The sequence below is a fragment of the Neodiprion fabricii genome, chromosome 3, assembly GCF_021155785.1.
Source record: "Neodiprion fabricii isolate iyNeoFabr1 chromosome 3, iyNeoFabr1.1, whole genome shotgun sequence".
NCBI lineage: Eukaryota > Metazoa > Arthropoda > Insecta > Hymenoptera > Diprionidae > Neodiprion > Neodiprion fabricii.
The window spans coordinates 29,054,697-29,072,850 of NC_060241.1; the positions used below are offsets into that span (position 1 = coordinate 29,054,697).

Sequence of the window (18,154 nt, forward strand, 5' to 3'; positions counted from 1 at the left end):
GAAGGTTTTTTTTTTATTTGAAGTAGGTATATAATCTGATGAACAAAATAATTTTCCTGAATGAATATTAAAACTTGTCTTGTGAAACAAATTATTGTTTCAACATATTGCACATTTCGTTGATCATAGTTATCATTGATTACGTCAGACCAACATCACATTGGGCCAAATATACTATTTGACGATAACGTTAATATTTCAGCAAGCATGGGATTATTGTTTCCAATCTCTCGGTACTTTTGAACCGTGTGTTCAGCGGTTAAAGTACTACTCTTTCACGAATTAAATGAGATTTGCTGATTCAAGTGAAGTTTTCGTTCCGAAAAGTTCTAGTTTAACCCTATGAAATACATATATGTACTTGTTTGGAATATATCGAACTCGAAAGCATACAGCACTGAAATCAATGCATCAATATTTTTCTTTCAAATAAAAAGTGGTTGGTCTAAGGAAAAATTGTTTAAACCAAATAAAATGGAAATCAAAAAAATTAGCTGTTTAGTTCGATAACTTTTTTCCTCAGTGTACAGCAATAAAATAAGCAAAATATTTACCGACCGAAAAATGTTCAAGTCCTTCCACTGATTGTGAGTCTGGCTTATAATTTGTTATACTCACAGTGAAAATCGATTTAGCCAGAGCTACGATTACGACTTTCCTGTGAGAAAAAGAAGGAGATCATCCTCTTCAAGAATCATCCTCATTGACGGTATGTTACTTCCGGAAACGAAGTATCGGCAAAGCGGAATTACTATTACGAGCTATCGAAAAGGTACACGTACATATGTTCAAACACAAATAGCTCGTTCATTTCAAATGCCAATGCCTTACTCCCCCTCATACGTGGTTTCAGGGTCCTCGATCAACCTAATGAACGTCCCTATCCACCGGCACCGAATCGACGATTGCTTGACATCGTCGCTAATTATGCTAATTACAGTAATTATAATCGGTACATGAAATTAAGCTCGTTTCCTGCGTATCCGTTATCCTTACAATATAATTACGTCTATTTCTCAAGTACCGCGTGCCGTGAAATTGTATCACGAATAACACTAGTTATGAAATCACAATATATTATCGTGCGTGAACACGACAGGTACAGATAACGCTTATGGCTGATTAGGTTTTAGAGGCTGATTGTAAGTGTGCGACATGGAGGCCGACCGTGCAACGGCGTTCGAATGCGATCGTACATGTCTTAAACTTCCGACTAAAAATACAAGATGAATCTGTAAAATGGTAAAGGATCATCAATATCACTTCGAAAATTGAATGCTGGCGTAATCAGGCGCAGGAGAGCTTTGCCTGAGTACCGAAAGCTCCCGAAGTCACCCGAAGAACTCTCGCTCGATACAGCGCACGTGTCTGTCGGTTCGTGTCATTTTAGTGAGGAACTACACCGACTGCGGAGTGAACGGTATCGCAAGTTCGACAGTTGACGGTAGTGATTGTTAGTGGTTTTTATTTACTACTGATTCTTTATAATGTAAGTATCAGGACACGTTTAATAAATAGTAACGCGTTTTAAGTGCACTGACAATAAGAGCTTCTTTTATGTACCGCCAGCTAATGAATACGTCTGATTTAAACCTACCGAATCTAATTCATCGCGAAGAGTCCGTGATAACAATTTCAAGTCAAGTTTTACACATCCAGAAGGTCTGAACATTCATCCAATTACGCAGAGTATAAAGTTGTCAAACTCTCGACTACTTGTCTATCATGCTGGATAAAACACAACCAATCTCTCCCGTTATACCTCTACGTTTTTCAAATCTATCTTGTCGGTACGTATTGGAAATTTTGAATTCATTCTGATTCATTGTTCATAAATGAATTGGAACAATGCGAATCTATCAATATCTGTAAGCATATTTAAAATACGGGTTGTATTTGGCTACGGTCGTTTCTAGTCGATATTAGGTTTTGGAAAAGAAAAAATCTCGCGACTTGCTTCGACAGTGATTGACCCCTAGAGATATTTACTAATATTCAAACTTCGAAGTTAGGTTCTGATTCACCCGCCTAGCGATTTCTCGCGGTTTCGATCATCTAGTGGAAAAATTATATACTGTAAAGGTAGAGTACCTATCCTGATAGTATAGAGGGATGATTTTGTATCGGTTAAACAGCGAAGTAGCTACGCTAAGGAACGTTTTAAATCCAAATCAAAGAACACTTTACAGCTAGAACGTGTTGCGCAATAATTGGGCAACACTTTCGCCGTCAATCGCCACACTTGAGTGTAGTATGAATTTCGCAGGCTCAACTACTCGACTTCATTCACTTGCAAATGATTGTACACACGTACATGTATTACATCTGTTTAACTTAAGATATTTAAAGAAATTGTTATTTATAAATATGCACAGATAGCGTTGAGAAGATTCAACGGCAGAGCTTGTAGATTATTGCGCAGTTCGAAGCAAGAAGTTGCATCGCCAACTGTCATCGACGAAAATTCCAAAATTCGCTTGTGATGTAAAAGAAATAATCGTTTCAATTAGCTCGACGAATAATTTTTGGGAAAAATTCTAAGTCTAGTCGTACGTCATTCGTCATATTACGATCTTTAGAAATAAAAAATGTGTATTCACATGATTACATTCCGGGAATTCATTTTACTCTACACTCTCAAGATACAACAATATACGATTCAGATTCATATTTAGGATACATTTTAAACATTTAACTGGGGGAGTATAATTAAATCCAATATCAGTACGCGGCCATCGTACTGACATTAGATTTCCGTGGAACGGAAATATTGCGTCTACTTCGATTCATCACTCATTCATAAAGGTTATACTCTTCACGAAGGACGAAACTTTCCTCCGAAAGCGGATCAGGACGCATTGATTATTCCAACATATATCCTTAGTCATATCTACCCTTACCCCCAAGACATAATATGTACATTGTTCACACCAAATTACAGACGTCTGTTTCACGATTACCGTTTAAAACAAGCGACTCCCACGTATATCGTCGATGCACGTAAAATATACATACCTATATATTATGTGCGGAAGTGTAATTGAAAATTTATCCGTAATTTAAACAATTCAACTAGATATGTGTGGGTCTAATATTGAACGTATTATGCCTGTGTAATACGTCGAGTGATTGTCTGGACTGAATCACGTGAGAATAAAAACGAGTAAAAATATAAGTCTCTTACCGATGAAGTTGGACCTGCGAATAGATTTAATCTGTTCAGCTCATTGATTACCGAAGAACAACACGCGTTGTGCTCACAGGGTCAGCGCACAGCACATCGGCAGATCTTATCGCACTGTACGTGTACGTATGACCATGTACGTACAATCACGCGTGTAACTCTTCTCACTGTTATTTCCTAAAGTGTACACACTATCGCGTCACGCACGCTATGTAAGAAGTGCGATAAACGCTCCACAGAACATGCTTGGATAGCAGACCTGAAATCACTGTCGCAAAGATTTTCTAAATCTAGACTAGACTAGAGTACAAATCGTTTACGCCGAAAGTAAACCTAAGTTTTCATTTATCATGGAAGGATGATGGAAGTAATGAGTATAAATACAAAAGTTTTCATTCGTCTCGAAGTGCCGTTCTGAAAAGATGTAAAGCGGAAACAACATCGACGGAAATTAAAATGGGTTCACAACATAGTCACGAAGAGTCGATTGCATGAAAAAATATTCAAAATCAGTATTTCATTGTTTCCCCGATAAAATTACACTTCTGATAGAATAGAATCACTTTTCGAGCGTGAGACGTGATACGAAGGAATGCCGATTGACATTTCTCCTTTCTACGTTAATTGCGTCTTTGGACAACATCGAATTTCGATTCCGGCAACTGCGGAATGTATAAATAATTGTTTACGCTTATTATCACATTTATTTTTTACTTAAATATATTTCAATTTATTTTCACATGCGTGTGCGTGCGTGTGTGTGAAAATAAACGTAAAAAATTCAACCTTGATCGGTGTTCTTATGGATTGTGAATTTAAAACTTGGGACTGTGATGTATTTGACATTTATACGTACAATGTACAATACAGGTATGAACATAACTATGCAAACGAACGGAACAACATATTCGCGAAATTTTATAACGCTATTTTATTCCCAAAACAGAAAGCATTTTATTCGACAGATGAACAATACAACGAATCGTCTTTTCCGCATATGGAGTATTACGTCAGTACCGCACACAGAACACCAAGTCAATTTTAGCGGCTGAACATACATTTCGTTCTCTTTGAAATACGGTATTCGAGTTCATCTTTGAAAAAATTTAAGTCACTGATTAATTTATGTACATTTGTACTGCAATTTTGGTATAGCGATTCTGGTTCCTCGGCTTGCAGATGTTACCGTAGCTGCGACGCTCTACCATTTCTCCGATTGACATGCGCTCGTAAATATGAATTAAATGAAATTGTTGAGATTTTATACATTTCATGTAATCCCAGCAAAACCTCTTGCAACAAGATAAATACGATATGAACGGAATATTCTTGATGATTATATTCGTTATGTCATAAGTACAGTGATCGACAACCTTTTTCCACTTTACGAAAACCAAGAGAAACAAAACGAAAAGAAAAAAAAAATCGTCGATAAGGTATCTGATCAAATATTATACCAGATTGCAAGCAGTTAATATGTGTATAGATATATGCAGCCAGCTTGATTAGCAGCTACGATAAAGTCATCATATTGCGGTGTTTGACAAGTGAGAAATGTGGGAAAAGCGAGCAGATCGCATAGAAAGTACGCCCTTGATACTCAAAGTCATATCCCAATATTTAGCAAAAATTTGAAGCAGAGACAATATTCTGTCGGTAGAACCGAATTATACAAGCCAATTTTTGTACAAAAAAATTTCACGCAGCTCTTTTGCCGTTCGGCGAACCGTGTAAAATCTGTCAGTAAATAACGGTACGAAACAAATTATACATTTTCACAGTTTCGCAAAGAACAAAGTGTGTTTTTTTTTTAATTAACCACTTACTTGGTCAGAACTAATTCGCTTCTCAGATTTCCTGCAATTTGCTAAGTAGGTTATTTAGTCTCGTTTCAGCGTCAGCTGCTCTTCGGAAATGATGTTGGGAAAGAGTAGGCAAAAAGAAATACGGGGATACCGTTCATCCAACAGTTCTGAGGTAGTTGTTAAAAAAAATGTTCAAGAATTATAATCCATCGCGAGCTCAAGAGATAGGCGCAGAGTACTCGTTATCTCAATCGGATGATTAAGAATTTTGTTTACTTTTAACCAGTATCTAATGGAGCGAGTGCCAGGGTGCGTCGGTAGATATCTAGATAGTACTTCATGAACTTTGATTTGAATGAAGCGAGCTCAAAAATATGCGAGTCGTATGATTGATCCCTACGATCAATACCACCTTTGTGGCACCATTTTATCACTTCAAAGAATAATCCCAAATTTGGCGAATGGCTGCAGTTTCAAAATAAGTCAATTTCAGTTTTACATATCTGATTAAAAACCGAGCAATGTTGTAAATTACATATTAACCGGGTATCTATTGATGTCTTATCATGCTACACGAGAACATTACGTCTTTTGAATCCAATCTTAACCTGTTCCAATCTCGAATGGTCTTGTGAACTAAATTCTGAATACGACGTAGCTAGTCTGGCGTATTCGTCTACATTTTTTAAAAAGTAACATACGCTCTATAGTCAGGAATATTGTAATCGCATATGTAATCGTCAGACCATACAGACCGAGGAGTCGACTTGAGTTTGCCTTGTGATGTGCATATTATTTGTACTTTCGTAAATTCTATCTTCAATCGAATTATCTTTAGATATTCTGACGAATAAGCAGCATAGAATTGTATCCGAAAATTTATTATTTTATACCGTAATAATTAAACACATTGAATACGTCTGAGGAACACGTTCTGCCTTAACTTCTTTCCTGTTTTATTCCTTTTCAGACTACCCAGCAACGATCTATATGTAATCGTTGGCCCTATTTTATATCTAGTACACGTGTCGCCTTTTTCACCACCAAATGGAAATGGCGTACGAAAAACTGATTATCACGCCTGTACAACTTATGGAATAAAACAGATTGTATTAGCAGCAACCGTGTGCGTATAACGTATCTATAGGAGCAACGATATTCAAACAGTAATAAAAGCCTCATCCGCACATATGAAGCTAGATTCGAACGGGTAACATGTAATTAAAGTCCATCCAGTGTTCATCATTCTGGTGATGTTCGTTACAAAGCATCGTCGCAACTGAAAGTTATTATTTAGTATCTAACTTGGATAACTGTATTGCAACTTCGCGTAAGATAGTCTGAATGCTGAGGGAATCTGGGTTAGAGTACTGCTGATGTGAGTAGAATTGATTAGTCGGGTTGGCAATTAATTATTGGCCTCTTGCCTTTGCAGAGATATAATTGTATAGTATGTCTCTTTTGGCAATTATCCGTCACATGCATTGACAAGAATTACATGCAGTTAAAATCCTGATTACCCACAACAGAATTACCGCCGCGATTGCGTTCGGCGTGATCGTATCAAGGGACTGATACTTTAATAGCTAGATACTTGAAACCTACGCTCGCTGATTGACTGATTCGATAATCCTGATTATCATCATTTCTAAGTAGATAATATTCAAACCTCTGCAAATATTTCCTGGTATCACATATTACATACCTCAGTGTATTGCCAGATTTCAGTTTCGCCGTCTTCCAATCCGCTCGGAGAAACGATATTCGATACGTGTGCATTTGCCTTTTTAATAACAATATTACTTAAATAATTCAGCGTAAATTAATGGTAGTAGGTTACACGAGTGATTCCATTTGATGAGGTATCGGCATATTGCTCATTCGAAGCTGATCTGTCCCACCGATTTTTGCACCTAATGTGAACTCTAGATACATTTATATCACCGATTTGTGGTCGGCATGTTCCGAGTTCAACTCTTTGACCCGAAGTCTGAGATAATGATAACGATGATCGTTTAAGCTTGGTAAGAGATTAAATTTTAATCTTTCGTCGCGTTGTACGTGTCATGTAACATAATTGTTCCTAAGTCCGGGTGATACACTTCGGTTTTTAGCATTATATAACTGAATATCAAACTGCAAGTACACGGTATGCACTTTCTGGCGTTTTAAAATTATAACGTCGTTAGCTACCGCAAGTACGATCAAAGGACAAATTTTCACCCGAAGTTATTAAACTGCGTTTCGAACTTTCGTCAGGGTTCAGGCTGTTTAAACCAGGCGATTCTTTTGACAGTCCGACCCTCTAATTCCCTGTCTCCTTATAAGTACGACTCTACTTCTGAATTATAATAACTTTCTCAGTCGAACTATAGAACATGATAACCAATCTGCGGAACCGTTTTAATTTATTGACTTTGTCATCGGGCAGGTTTTCTTACCAGCTGGAACAATAGACATGCAACGTATCTATATCTCTGCGGCTGCAAGCACTCGTCTCTTCAACGCTATCACTGCCACTGCGTCATTGTGTTCTTTTTGTCAGCTTTCTTATGCCTCGTATCACGTGCAATCATACCAACAACGAGATTGCTGTATGTGACGTTGTGTAACGAAGGTATACGAAATCCGTAAGGTTGAGAAAAATTACAGGCAATTTGTATCAACATTGCTCAATCATAAATTCGTTCTCCAACGACACTGGCGATTGCCTAGAATCACGACGACGATCATTCTCAGCGACGGAGATGTTCCAATGTGTATAAGTTTTTACGTCGAATATTACTGATGCGCGTACCACGGTTTTCTCGAAGGCTCGCGATAATATAAATCAGACACGGTATGAATAACTGTATTCCGTTACGCAAATGATTCGCTCCTCTGTAGCGAATCGGAACTGATCACAGCCGGTCGATACGTCTTAATGAGAAGACCAGGCACGGGTTTCTTCCTCTAATATCGGTTTTTGCCCTAAACGAAGTCTAGCAACGTTGCCCTGAGAGGACTCAGTTGAACAACTCAGACCACGGATATCTTCCGATCTGCGGTTTTTCTTTGTCCCATTAGTATCAGTCTCGGCAATACATTTCTACGTTTTGCGATTCCTGGCTCGCCGGATTGAAACTATGAACATGAAATGTAAAAAACTTGAATTCGAAACGGAATGTCAAACGGATGTTTTTTTTGGAGTGTCAAAGTAGTGGATGACAGGTGATATTGTAAAAGCTGGTCTGCAGTTGTCGTCGCTGTATGATTGGAGTCCCGAGGGTCAAACAATGAAGCATCAGGCAGAAAATTTGGCAACAATTCTACACTCTGAGACTCGCGAGTTGCAAACGAACAGTGACCCAGTTCTCGCGAATGATGACCACTTTGAAAAGTATCGATTCGTTATTATATATCGCGACGTATAGAACGTGGGGAAAAGAAATAAAATCTCAGATATGAAATGACATCTATGTGAATTCACTGAATGGTTTCTGCGGAGATACGGAACGTCATCTTGGAGCACATTTTTATACCGGCCGTAACGTACGAGTATACAAAGTATATTATACTACTGTATCCATAACGCGGTAGAAATTTTATTTCGGTATTCCGCACTCCTGTAATAGCAAATATTAAATGTAATTCCAGCCCATCTTGCTATATTCCTCCATATATATTTCTTGCGGTTAATCATATGTGCCCCGTTCGGCAAATTTCATACAAATCGATAACTCGTGCTGTCCTATCCCAAAAAAGCTATATAAAGCGCATTTCAGGGCGTTGAATAAAAGATAAGTCGCAAAAAAATGATCTGTTTATTTTTTATTGATTACGGTTTGCGCAAGAGAAGGATGACTTAAGTCTATTGACGCGAATCCATTACAAAGGACCAGTCGTTCTTCAATCGAATAAATTTTCACGATATCTCGATTTCATTCGCTTACTGATTTATAATGCTGCAGGCGAACAAAGTCGGAGTGAAAAATATCACAATTGTATAAGATCTTCGTCTCAACGGTCTTTTCACCGTTGGTAACGAAATGAGATGGACGCGATTATTATTGGAGCGGAAATCAGGTAACAATGCACGAGAGTCAGATCAAGGCGTGCGTGTTGTATGGTAGTGACGTCACGACGCTATTGAATCCTACATTGTCAGTAAATCTCGGGGGGCAATCAGCCTCAGGCGTCGTCCTGGTTTAAGTGTCAGATATAACAATACGCCTGTATATATTATATAACTGTCCTGAACTGCTTTTGCTTCGCGGTTCTCGACGGCGACGGCAGTTAGACTTGAGGGTTCAGAAGCTCTTTCAAATTTAGTTGCCACGACGTCAAGTATAACGCGTCAAGATCTCTTACAAAATTTCAATGGATGAGTGAAGACGGTAGCTGAGGGTGCATGGTGAAGATCTCCACTCAGTGGAACACCGAACCGATACGCAAACAATACAAACTTCAAGTTTTTACTTTACGTTAATAATTTTAACTTTATTCAGACCCGAAATTCAAAGTAAGGTGGAAATTGTATCCGCAATTTATTTAATCTTTTTTAGGAAACGGTGTTAGTTAGGTACAAAACGGATGCTACGGCTTAAATATTCTCATGAAAATCAGAGTTTTCTTTCGTGGGTTCGATTTTATACAAAAGTTGGTGTCGTCGTCAATTTGTTTTTTCTTTTAAGTATAACATTGACGCCGCAATGAATTTCACACCTTCACGAGGAATCCATGAATTAAGTTTCACATCGGCCTATTCATCCTCACGCAATATTTACTCATGGAAATGTGCTCCGATATTTATTCAACTCGCGTTACGGTGTCAAGATGGCAAAGCCTTAAGCCTGTGTACTTATTCGCGTTCGAAGTGATAAATGCATGCATGTTTCATCGAGGCTACGTGCACAATGTTGTCAATTATCCTTAGTTTTGCAACATAGGTAGGTAGTCTGGCTTTTGCACTATCTACACTATCGAAAATCAAAGCGTCAGCGAATGAATGAAGCCTTGACTGACTTTCACAGCTAACGCTGATCGGTGCAATTTCAAATATGTCGCACGTTAACGATGATCAGATTTGCGAGAATTCCGTTGCATGAACAATTGCGAGTAGAAAAAACGTTTCGGCATCAAAAGTCAAAATTGTACAATATTCATTTCAGGCGATAATTATTTGTAATTTTAAATTTCGAAACCTCCTGACCCAACGATGTCTGAAATTTTAAGCTTCCTATCTGCCTTACCAAATTATGTAAATGAAAAATACAGCACAATCGCGTCGTCACTATACTGCCTTCAGGAAACGTACATATAACCAACATGCTTACCAGATTTAACCAGATCCTGACGGTATCGTTCCTTTTTTTTTTAGGGTCCTGGGTGTTTCTTGCAGCAGCATCGGCGTTGCTCTCCTGCTACTCCTGGTCGTAGTTTGCGCTGTGAGCGATGCAGCAAGATATCGAATTAAATTTGTACTCTTTATTTTTCTCAGTGCAATAGCGGCGACATGGTGCATACCGATTATGCTCTTCCAGCCAGGACATTGGAAAAATGCGCTGTGAGTAACGCTCTTTTAGTAATTAACCGTGACACGTACTTACGACGTAACGTCAATTTTAATTTTCCACTCTATTACAGCGGACAATTCATACATGTTTTTTACACTAGAGTAGGCAGTTTACCGCTCTTAAAATTTTCCAGTTGAGTATACCTAATTGACTATTGAAAATGTTTCGACACTCGAATATAGAGGAAACTGAAAACTCAGAATTACTTACTATAAATATTTATCTAAGGTCTTAAACAACGTTTCGTTTTATGAGATAACAAAACCGTAGTGACTGACAATAATTACGTGTAACGTTGTTGCCAACCGCTAATGAGTCAAAGGTTCTCCCGTAATGTGTGCATTAATTTTTTACTAGCTACATTTTTTCTGTCGGGTGTTCGAACAGTGAATATTCAAACTAAAAAATATTCAGACTTGAAATGTTAAAAAAAAGAAAAACTAATTAAAAAATCGAGACTATAGACTTCCTCCCTCAGTATACGCATCCGTAAACTTTTATACCTTCGATGAAAAAAATCCAGGTCAAATCAGTATAAACTAGCTACAGCTTGAGTAGCAAGCACGAAGATTCTACGTAGGAACGGCAGTACGTATATTTATATGTATATATGCAACTGTGAGCTTTAATTTACAGCATACCTGCGTGGGGAGCACGACAAATTGCAAAACTCCTGGGAATACAATTCCATGTTCGTGGGAAGGAAAATATCGTCAAAGACACGGGTTGTGTGGTGTTGATCAATCACCAGAGCGGACTTGATCTTTGCGGTAAACCTTGTCATTGCTGTAATCAATTAATGTCAATGTATGCGTAACACCAAGTAGATGGACACGCCTTTTGCGTGGAACTGCGTAAGCGATTAGACTCGTCGAATAACTAGACGATTCATTTTTTCACATTTTTTTTTTATGAATATTTACAATCGTACGGCAATCGAAATACAGAGCTAGACAATTTAGTGCACTGAGATTGACTAATTGTAAGATGACCTATTTTCGTTCGAACAAGAACCATTATTGTTTACAAATTATTTTCTTGGTCAGAGTGTTGATAGTCCGGTTATTTTATTATTTACCCATAGTATCATTTTATATTTTCTACCGTAATGCCGTTGACGTAAACTGCATATTTCCATTGTTAAATCAGTTCCTGACCCGATCGATTTAACCCTCGTAACCGATTTTTATATTAAACAAATTTTGCATTCACAGTATTGGCAGAGTTGTGGCCTGTGCTGGAACGATGCACGGTGATTTCAAAAAAAGAGATTCTCTACTTGGGGCCGTTTGGCCTCGCCTCCTGGCTTTGGGGTACGATTTTCATCGACAGACGGCAAGCTGAGCAAGCACATAGCACCATGAACTCGACGGCGGACATTATCAATAACAGAAAGGTCAGTTCGGTCTACTCCGTTGAATATATACGATTATATTGTCAATTGAGGAATAATACAAGGAAATTGAACTTCAGTGAGCGCGTTGAAATAAGAGGAGAGCTGCATTTGTACGACTCAGCAATTGTCCAATAATGTTACAACTCTTCTATCAGGCAAAACTTTGTCTATTTCCTGAGGGTAAGCGGCACTCCGGAACGACGCTGCTTCCGTTTAAGAAAGGCGCCTTCCACGTCGCCATCGCCTCCCAGACCCCGATTCAACCGGTCGTCGTTTCGAAGTACTATTTTCTCAACGACAACCTCAAGAAGTTTGGCTCGGGTAAGTCGGAGCTTCATGTCGCGATTCGTATAGTTGAACTCATGGGAATCCAAAACATCGAAATACGTATTTTGGTATATCAAACGATTATTAATTACATCGGGAAATTACAGTCTGACGACAGAAGTATGGTTTTTATTCTATCTTCTAACATTCCCGAGAGCAATACAAACCCATGTCAGTTTTAACAATTGTACCTATAGTCCACGTAATTGTGACATTCGCCCGGACTATAATGGATACTGTGTTAAACTTCACCGATGGTTAATTAATTTCCAGGAAAAAGTTATATCACCATTTTACCACCAATTTCCACAGTCGGAATGACAAAGGACAATATGGCGGAATTGATGGATGAAGCCTACGATAAAATGAACAAAGTTTTCCAAGAAACCTCTCAGGAAGTTCTAGCTTTACATGTCGACAATACAAATTCGAAATAATGAGAGTAAGGAAACTTATGGGGAAAAAATTGTAGTAATGATAATCCAAAGAGACAGTGCACGAAGATCCAGACGAAATGGCAAATATATTGACTAATGCCAGCGTCATACTTTAAACACACGTAGAGTTGGAAATTCCATGGAAACTTGGATTACTGACCTTGGCGTCGGTACAGTAAGAATTCGTGTACCTAGTAGAATCGATTGTTGCCACATACAACTATTTTACATGAAAAATTCGAACAGTTGTATACGTGTAAACGCTATACGTATACAATATCCCGCACAACATTTTTTATACCGACTTTTAGATGATGTCGACACATTGTAAGGAAAGCAAAAAAGAAAAAAATATATAAGTCGTCTATCACGCACACGCCTGTTATATTGTATACGCGATATATGCATATAAATGTTTACCAACGATCGATTGTGAACTGAAACAAAACTAACATATCCAAATTACGACCGATCATATATCCAATTATAGTATTACGTAAAAGTCGTGTACAGCATATGAAGAAGAGTAAATGTCGGGTGAATTACGTTTTCTTTTCTATCTCAATTTAAATTCTAACGCGATTCATTTTTAAACATCTTAAGATTGCAAATAGAAATCTGGTAACATGTTCGAGTTTTGGTTAAAATTCATAGAGTTTAAATTTAGGTCGGCTATTTCATCAAGGTGAATTGATTTCCAATCGAATTGAAGGTATGGGTGAAATTGGATCCCAACACCATTTACTTGAACTGATTGTGAGATCTTTGATGTTTTTTTTTCAAAAGCGATATCTTTACATATGTAGATTATTATTTAAGCCTAACGCACATTCGCTGGTTAGTCCCACAGCAGCTGTGCACAAACTTTATTATTTATGTTGGTAACAGGGACTAATCTCATGTATATACTCCGACTACTTCGGATTAATGTGAAATATTTTTCTGGTGTTGATTGTTCATGGTCTCTAGAAATTTTTGTCATGACATTAATACGACGCATAGGAAAGACAAAAATGAACCGGCGCAATTCAAATAGTCTCGTGACACAACATAACTTCTGGTTCCCGAAATACGAATGTATTCGTACAGTTTCTTATAAAAAAAAACACCTTCTTCTGTTATATTTATCAAAACTTTGGAAATTTTGAGGACAAAACTTTACTAGTCCGAATGGCTAAGAACTTTGGGTGTTTTTAACCCCGTTTTTTCTATTTTTTTTTCGTTTTTCATTACAATAAATTTTTAAGATTTTGAATAATCAAGGTTTTCCGATGGTTCGTGGTTGTACATTGATTTTCGAACTCTGTAAATACGTAGTTTTTGTGTAAGTATTGGAATGTGAATTAGGTATCCTGAGCTATTATAGTGGCCTTAAAATAAATCTAGAATATACGCGCGATTGAGAACCTCGTTATTGTAATAACCCAAAGAATTATTCAGTGGTGATTGTCATTTACCCAAGTAACGCAGACATATCGATATTAATCATCTAAATGCAAATCATATATCCCAGTTGGCGGACGGTCACAAAACATGTTGTTTTTTGTAACATCGTGAAAAATTTTGCCCGCTGCCTTTGAATGTAACATTTGTAACGCTTTTTTTTTTTTTTTTATTTTATAAAGAACATTTTGAACCTGTTGGTGAACCGCTAATCAACAATTGGATCTGTGTTCAACTCATTCTATTTTCCAATAATTTCGGAATATAAACTCTCAGCTTCAGTACAATCAGTGCACTGCAACGGAATGCGCCAAATATTTTTATTCAAACACTTTCCTTTTGAAAGTCTGATGTCGTTTGATCAGCAATCAAAAACGGTTTAAAGTGTAAGTGAAAATATTGAGGAATTAGATTAATTACCCCGCACACAACGTGCATGACCATTGTGTAATAGTGTAAGTCGGTAATGATGAAAAGGCAAGTTGGTAAATAGTTTAAGAGAAAAATGTACAGAATAACTTTTTCCAATCTCCGCTGCATTGTTCCTGGTGTGCATACACGTATAAAGCGTGTATGCATCTACGTATATATGTAGTTATGTCTGTCTCATTAGGCGGTAACGACAAACTATGTATAAATATATAGGTATATTTTTTTCTGTACTAAATATCACGTCATACACTATTTCTAACTGTTGATCAACACGACAGTTGATGTGAGGGCTTATTTATTATCCGTATACGAATAGTTGATAATATTATACGTATATTGTACTGATACAGTTATGGTACTGATTATTGTAGTTTATGATATAATTACGTATATGATGTAGGTAGTGGCGAGCACGTGTAGAAATGTTGTTATTATTGTAATAAATTATTTTAAACTATAACTGCCGAGTACACTAGCCGCCCTCATGCTCAAGTCCCATTGATTGATACTGTATATCTAATAGAATCTCGAGTAATCACGTCTGTACAATGATTCGAACAAATACAAGTGGATTCACAGCATGTGTCACGTCGATAAAGTGTTAAACTTACCAGTTCGAGGACCCAGCTGAAGCTTCACTCAATCCAGAACAAGATGATCCAACGTCTGCGAAGGAAAAGCGTAACGCCTGTCAGACATTTCTATCACTCGTAATCCTCTGTCAGAAACGTGAGATTGTTCGCCGACGAGAACCGGCACAAGAGTGAAAACATTTTGCGATTCTTCGAAGTTCCGATACGATCCCGCCCTCTGCGTTAGATAGTTGCGACTATTTCGATCCAGAAGATCCTCTCTGCGAGCGTATCGTGGCGGCGATTTGGCGTAGGTAGAATAGTAACCTGCCGACTGAGGATCCGCACAATCAGCCACGGTTTGCGGATCGTCGGCATACTGCGAGGATTTTCTTGAGAGGAAATAATTAGCTACGCGTCGAAGGAGAGCCGGTCTGCTCGACGCCGTTTGCGGCTCTCTCGCATCCGAGGCATTTGAATGCCTTCGCGTTGAAAAATTTCCAAAATCTGCCGGAATGTAGAAATCATCGAATCTAGAGTGCGCGTTTTTCTTGTGTCGAGAACGCGATGACCGTGATCCCGATACTTTGCTGGTCGCCTCTTCGTCGGTTGTAATTTGCTCTAAATCGTTGGACGTCATTGAGCTGTTCGTCGGTACTGCTCCGAGCGGATTAAAACGTGACGAGAAGTGATTGACGGCAGGATCGAACCGCTGCTGGTCCCAGGGATGCGGCTTTTCGATGTATCCTCGCCGACCAGATTTTGGAAAATTAAATCCGCTCCGAATTGGACAAGGTACAGAATTCGAATGCGGATACGGTTGTCGGAAATCCGGTTTTGGTACCACAGAAGATACGCGATAACTGTGATAGGTTTTTCGATTACAGAAGGGAAGCTTCTCTGTTGGCGTATTAACTGGACCAGCAGACGATACTGGGCGCTTGTCAGAATTACACGATCGAGCCGAGGACGGAGTTACGTTCCGTGTATATTTCGATGACTGCCATGAATTACACAGCTTTCTGGGTCCGCAGCACTTCGGGCATTTTTTACTCTTGCGCTTGAATGGGATAAGCAGCTTTTTGTATTGATTCCGTTTCACACTCTTCTTACAATGATACACCGAAGGTGTATCGTTATCTGGAAACCACACCTCTGCCGGAAGCTTATCGGTAGCACCACACACGCTGATCGCTTCCTCTGTAGTTGTCCATTTGGGTACGGCAGCGGCAGCTTCGTCAGTATTCACACCCCTCGAAGTATCTTGATCGACTGAAGAGCTCTCCGATGTCGTGCCGGTCTCTATCGACCAGCCACTGTCACTGGTTAGATTCTCCGCATATTTTTCAGGCGCGTCAGTTACTTCTTGGGTACCGACAGCAGCATCGGCGATTTTTACCCTTCTCGAGCTCTCAAGTAAACCCATCTCCGTCGACTTCGAACTGGCAGGCTCTTCCAATGTTTGAGTTTTTTTATTAGATTTGAGTTTTGAATTATCATCAACTTCTCGTTCGACTGATGGCTTTGGAGATTTTTGTGTCTCTTTGTTGTCATTCGTTTTCTCTTGTGCAGTAACTATCGTTGGTACTTCAACAGAATCATACGACTCCGTACCATGAATAGATGTACTCGAAGATGATGAATTCTCTACCTCTTTGGGATGCTCTCTTCTTTTTATCGCAGGAACATGGGTTGTCGTTTCGACCGAACTTTTCGACTCTGTATCCCGGGTTGTTGTACTCGAGGATGACAATCTTTCCGAAGCCACTCGATGTCTTCTCCTTTTTTTTGTATCAATGTCAGGAAGCTTTCTCACTGATTTCTCTGATTCAGTACTAAGAGTGTCTATACTCGAGGGTGGAGATTTTTTGGTCTTCTTTCGGTTCTTCCGATTTTTCTTTACAGCTTGTATTGGTTCTTCAACCGAGGTATCTGATTCTGTGCTAACAGAATCTGTGCTGGGAGATGGCGGTTTGTCTTCTTTCATAAGATTTCGTCTTTTTTTATTAAAAATTTTATTCGGGACATCAGCCGTATTATCCGAATCTGTATCTAGAATGGCTGTCTTTGAATGTGGTGATCTTGCCGTCTTCCTTCGTCTCTTTCTTTCTTTCGGAGCAATGTCAGTCGATTTTTCAAATGAGCTATTCAACTCTGCGCCAAAAGTATCTGTACTAGTGGATGGTGATTTTTCCCTTTTATTTTTATTTCTTCTTTTTTGATTCACAATTTCAGTCTGTACCTCTTCCGTACTCTTCGATTCTGTATCTAAGTTAGCTGTCCTGGACGGTGTCGATTTGTTCTTTTCTTTTCGACGCCTCTCTCGTTTTTTCGTAACAATTTCGATTGGTTCCACGGCCGAACTATCCGACTCGTCACTAATCGCAGTTATCGTCGCAGGTAGTGATTTTTCTGTTTTTGCTCGATTTCTCGTTTTTTTCTCAACAGTTTTAATAGGTTCCTCCAATGAATGATCGAATTCTGTACCAACGGTAGCTGTCCTTAAGGATGATAACTTTTCCTTTTCCGTTTCTTTTTTATTCCTTCTTCTCTTCGTAGTAATTTCAGTTGGTTCTTCAACCGAATTATCCGACTCTCTGTCAGGGATAACGGTCCTCGGGGGCGGAGCTTTTTCTATTATCTTTCGTGTCTTCCTCCTTGTCGAAGCAGCTTCCGTTGGTTCTTCAACCAAACCATCCGGCTCAGTATCAATGGCGGTTGTCCTTGATGTTGACGATTTTTCTATTTCCTTTTGATGTCTTTTTCTTTTTTTTACAACCATTTCAGTTGGTTTTTCTACCGCACCATCTAACTCCGTATCAACCACAGCTGCTTTCGAAGATGCCGATGTTTCTACTCCTCTTTGATCCTTCACCTTTTTTTTCTTAGCAATTTCAGTTGGTTTTTCAGGCAATTTATTCGGCTCTACATCGATGTCAGCTACACTCGACGATTGTAATTCCGCCATTTCCTGTTTTTTTACTTTATTTAGATTATTCTTTT

At 38.6% G+C, this 18,154-nt stretch overlaps 1 protein-coding gene across 3 annotated transcripts; it reads left to right on the forward strand.

Annotated features, from left to right (window-relative positions):
• Positions 1 to 1,374: 1,374 nt before the first annotated feature.
• Positions 1,375 to 15,039, forward strand: LOC124177345 (1-acyl-sn-glycerol-3-phosphate acyltransferase beta). 3 transcript variants are annotated; one of them, XM_046559652.1, is made up of 7 exons: positions 1,380 to 1,489; positions 1,570 to 1,790; positions 10,349 to 10,534; positions 11,181 to 11,314; positions 11,759 to 11,940; positions 12,096 to 12,261; positions 12,541 to 15,039. In XM_046559652.1, the coding sequence occupies exons 2-7, from the start codon at positions 1,726 to 1,728 to the stop codon at positions 12,702 to 12,704; spliced, it is 897 nt and encodes a 298-aa protein (XP_046415608.1). In that variant the 5' UTR covers positions 1,380 to 1,489; positions 1,570 to 1,725; the 3' UTR covers positions 12,705 to 15,039. The 3 variants fall into 3 exon arrangements, with proteins under 3 accessions (XP_046415610.1, XP_046415608.1, XP_046415609.1); XM_046559654.1 differs by lacking the exon at positions 1,570 to 1,790 and having other exon boundaries at positions 1,375 to 1,489; XM_046559653.1 differs by lacking the exons at positions 1,380 to 1,489; positions 1,570 to 1,790 and adding an exon at positions 9,568 to 9,917.
• The last annotated feature ends 3,115 nt before the right edge of the window (positions 15,040 to 18,154 follow it).

Bases quoted from the DNA above. Each gene is read 5' to 3' on its own strand.
- LOC124177345 (XM_046559652.1), top strand. From the start codon at position 1,726: ATGCTGGATAAAACACAACCAATCTCTCCCGTTATACCTCTACGTTTT. The intron at 10,535-11,180 runs GTGAGTAACGCT...TTTAATTTACAG, and splicing joins GGACATTGGAAAAATGCGCT to CATACCTGCGTGGGGAGCAC. The intron at 12,262-12,540 runs GTAAGTCGGAGC...ATTAATTTCCAG, and splicing joins CCTCAAGAAGTTTGGCTCGG to GAAAAAGTTATATCACCATT.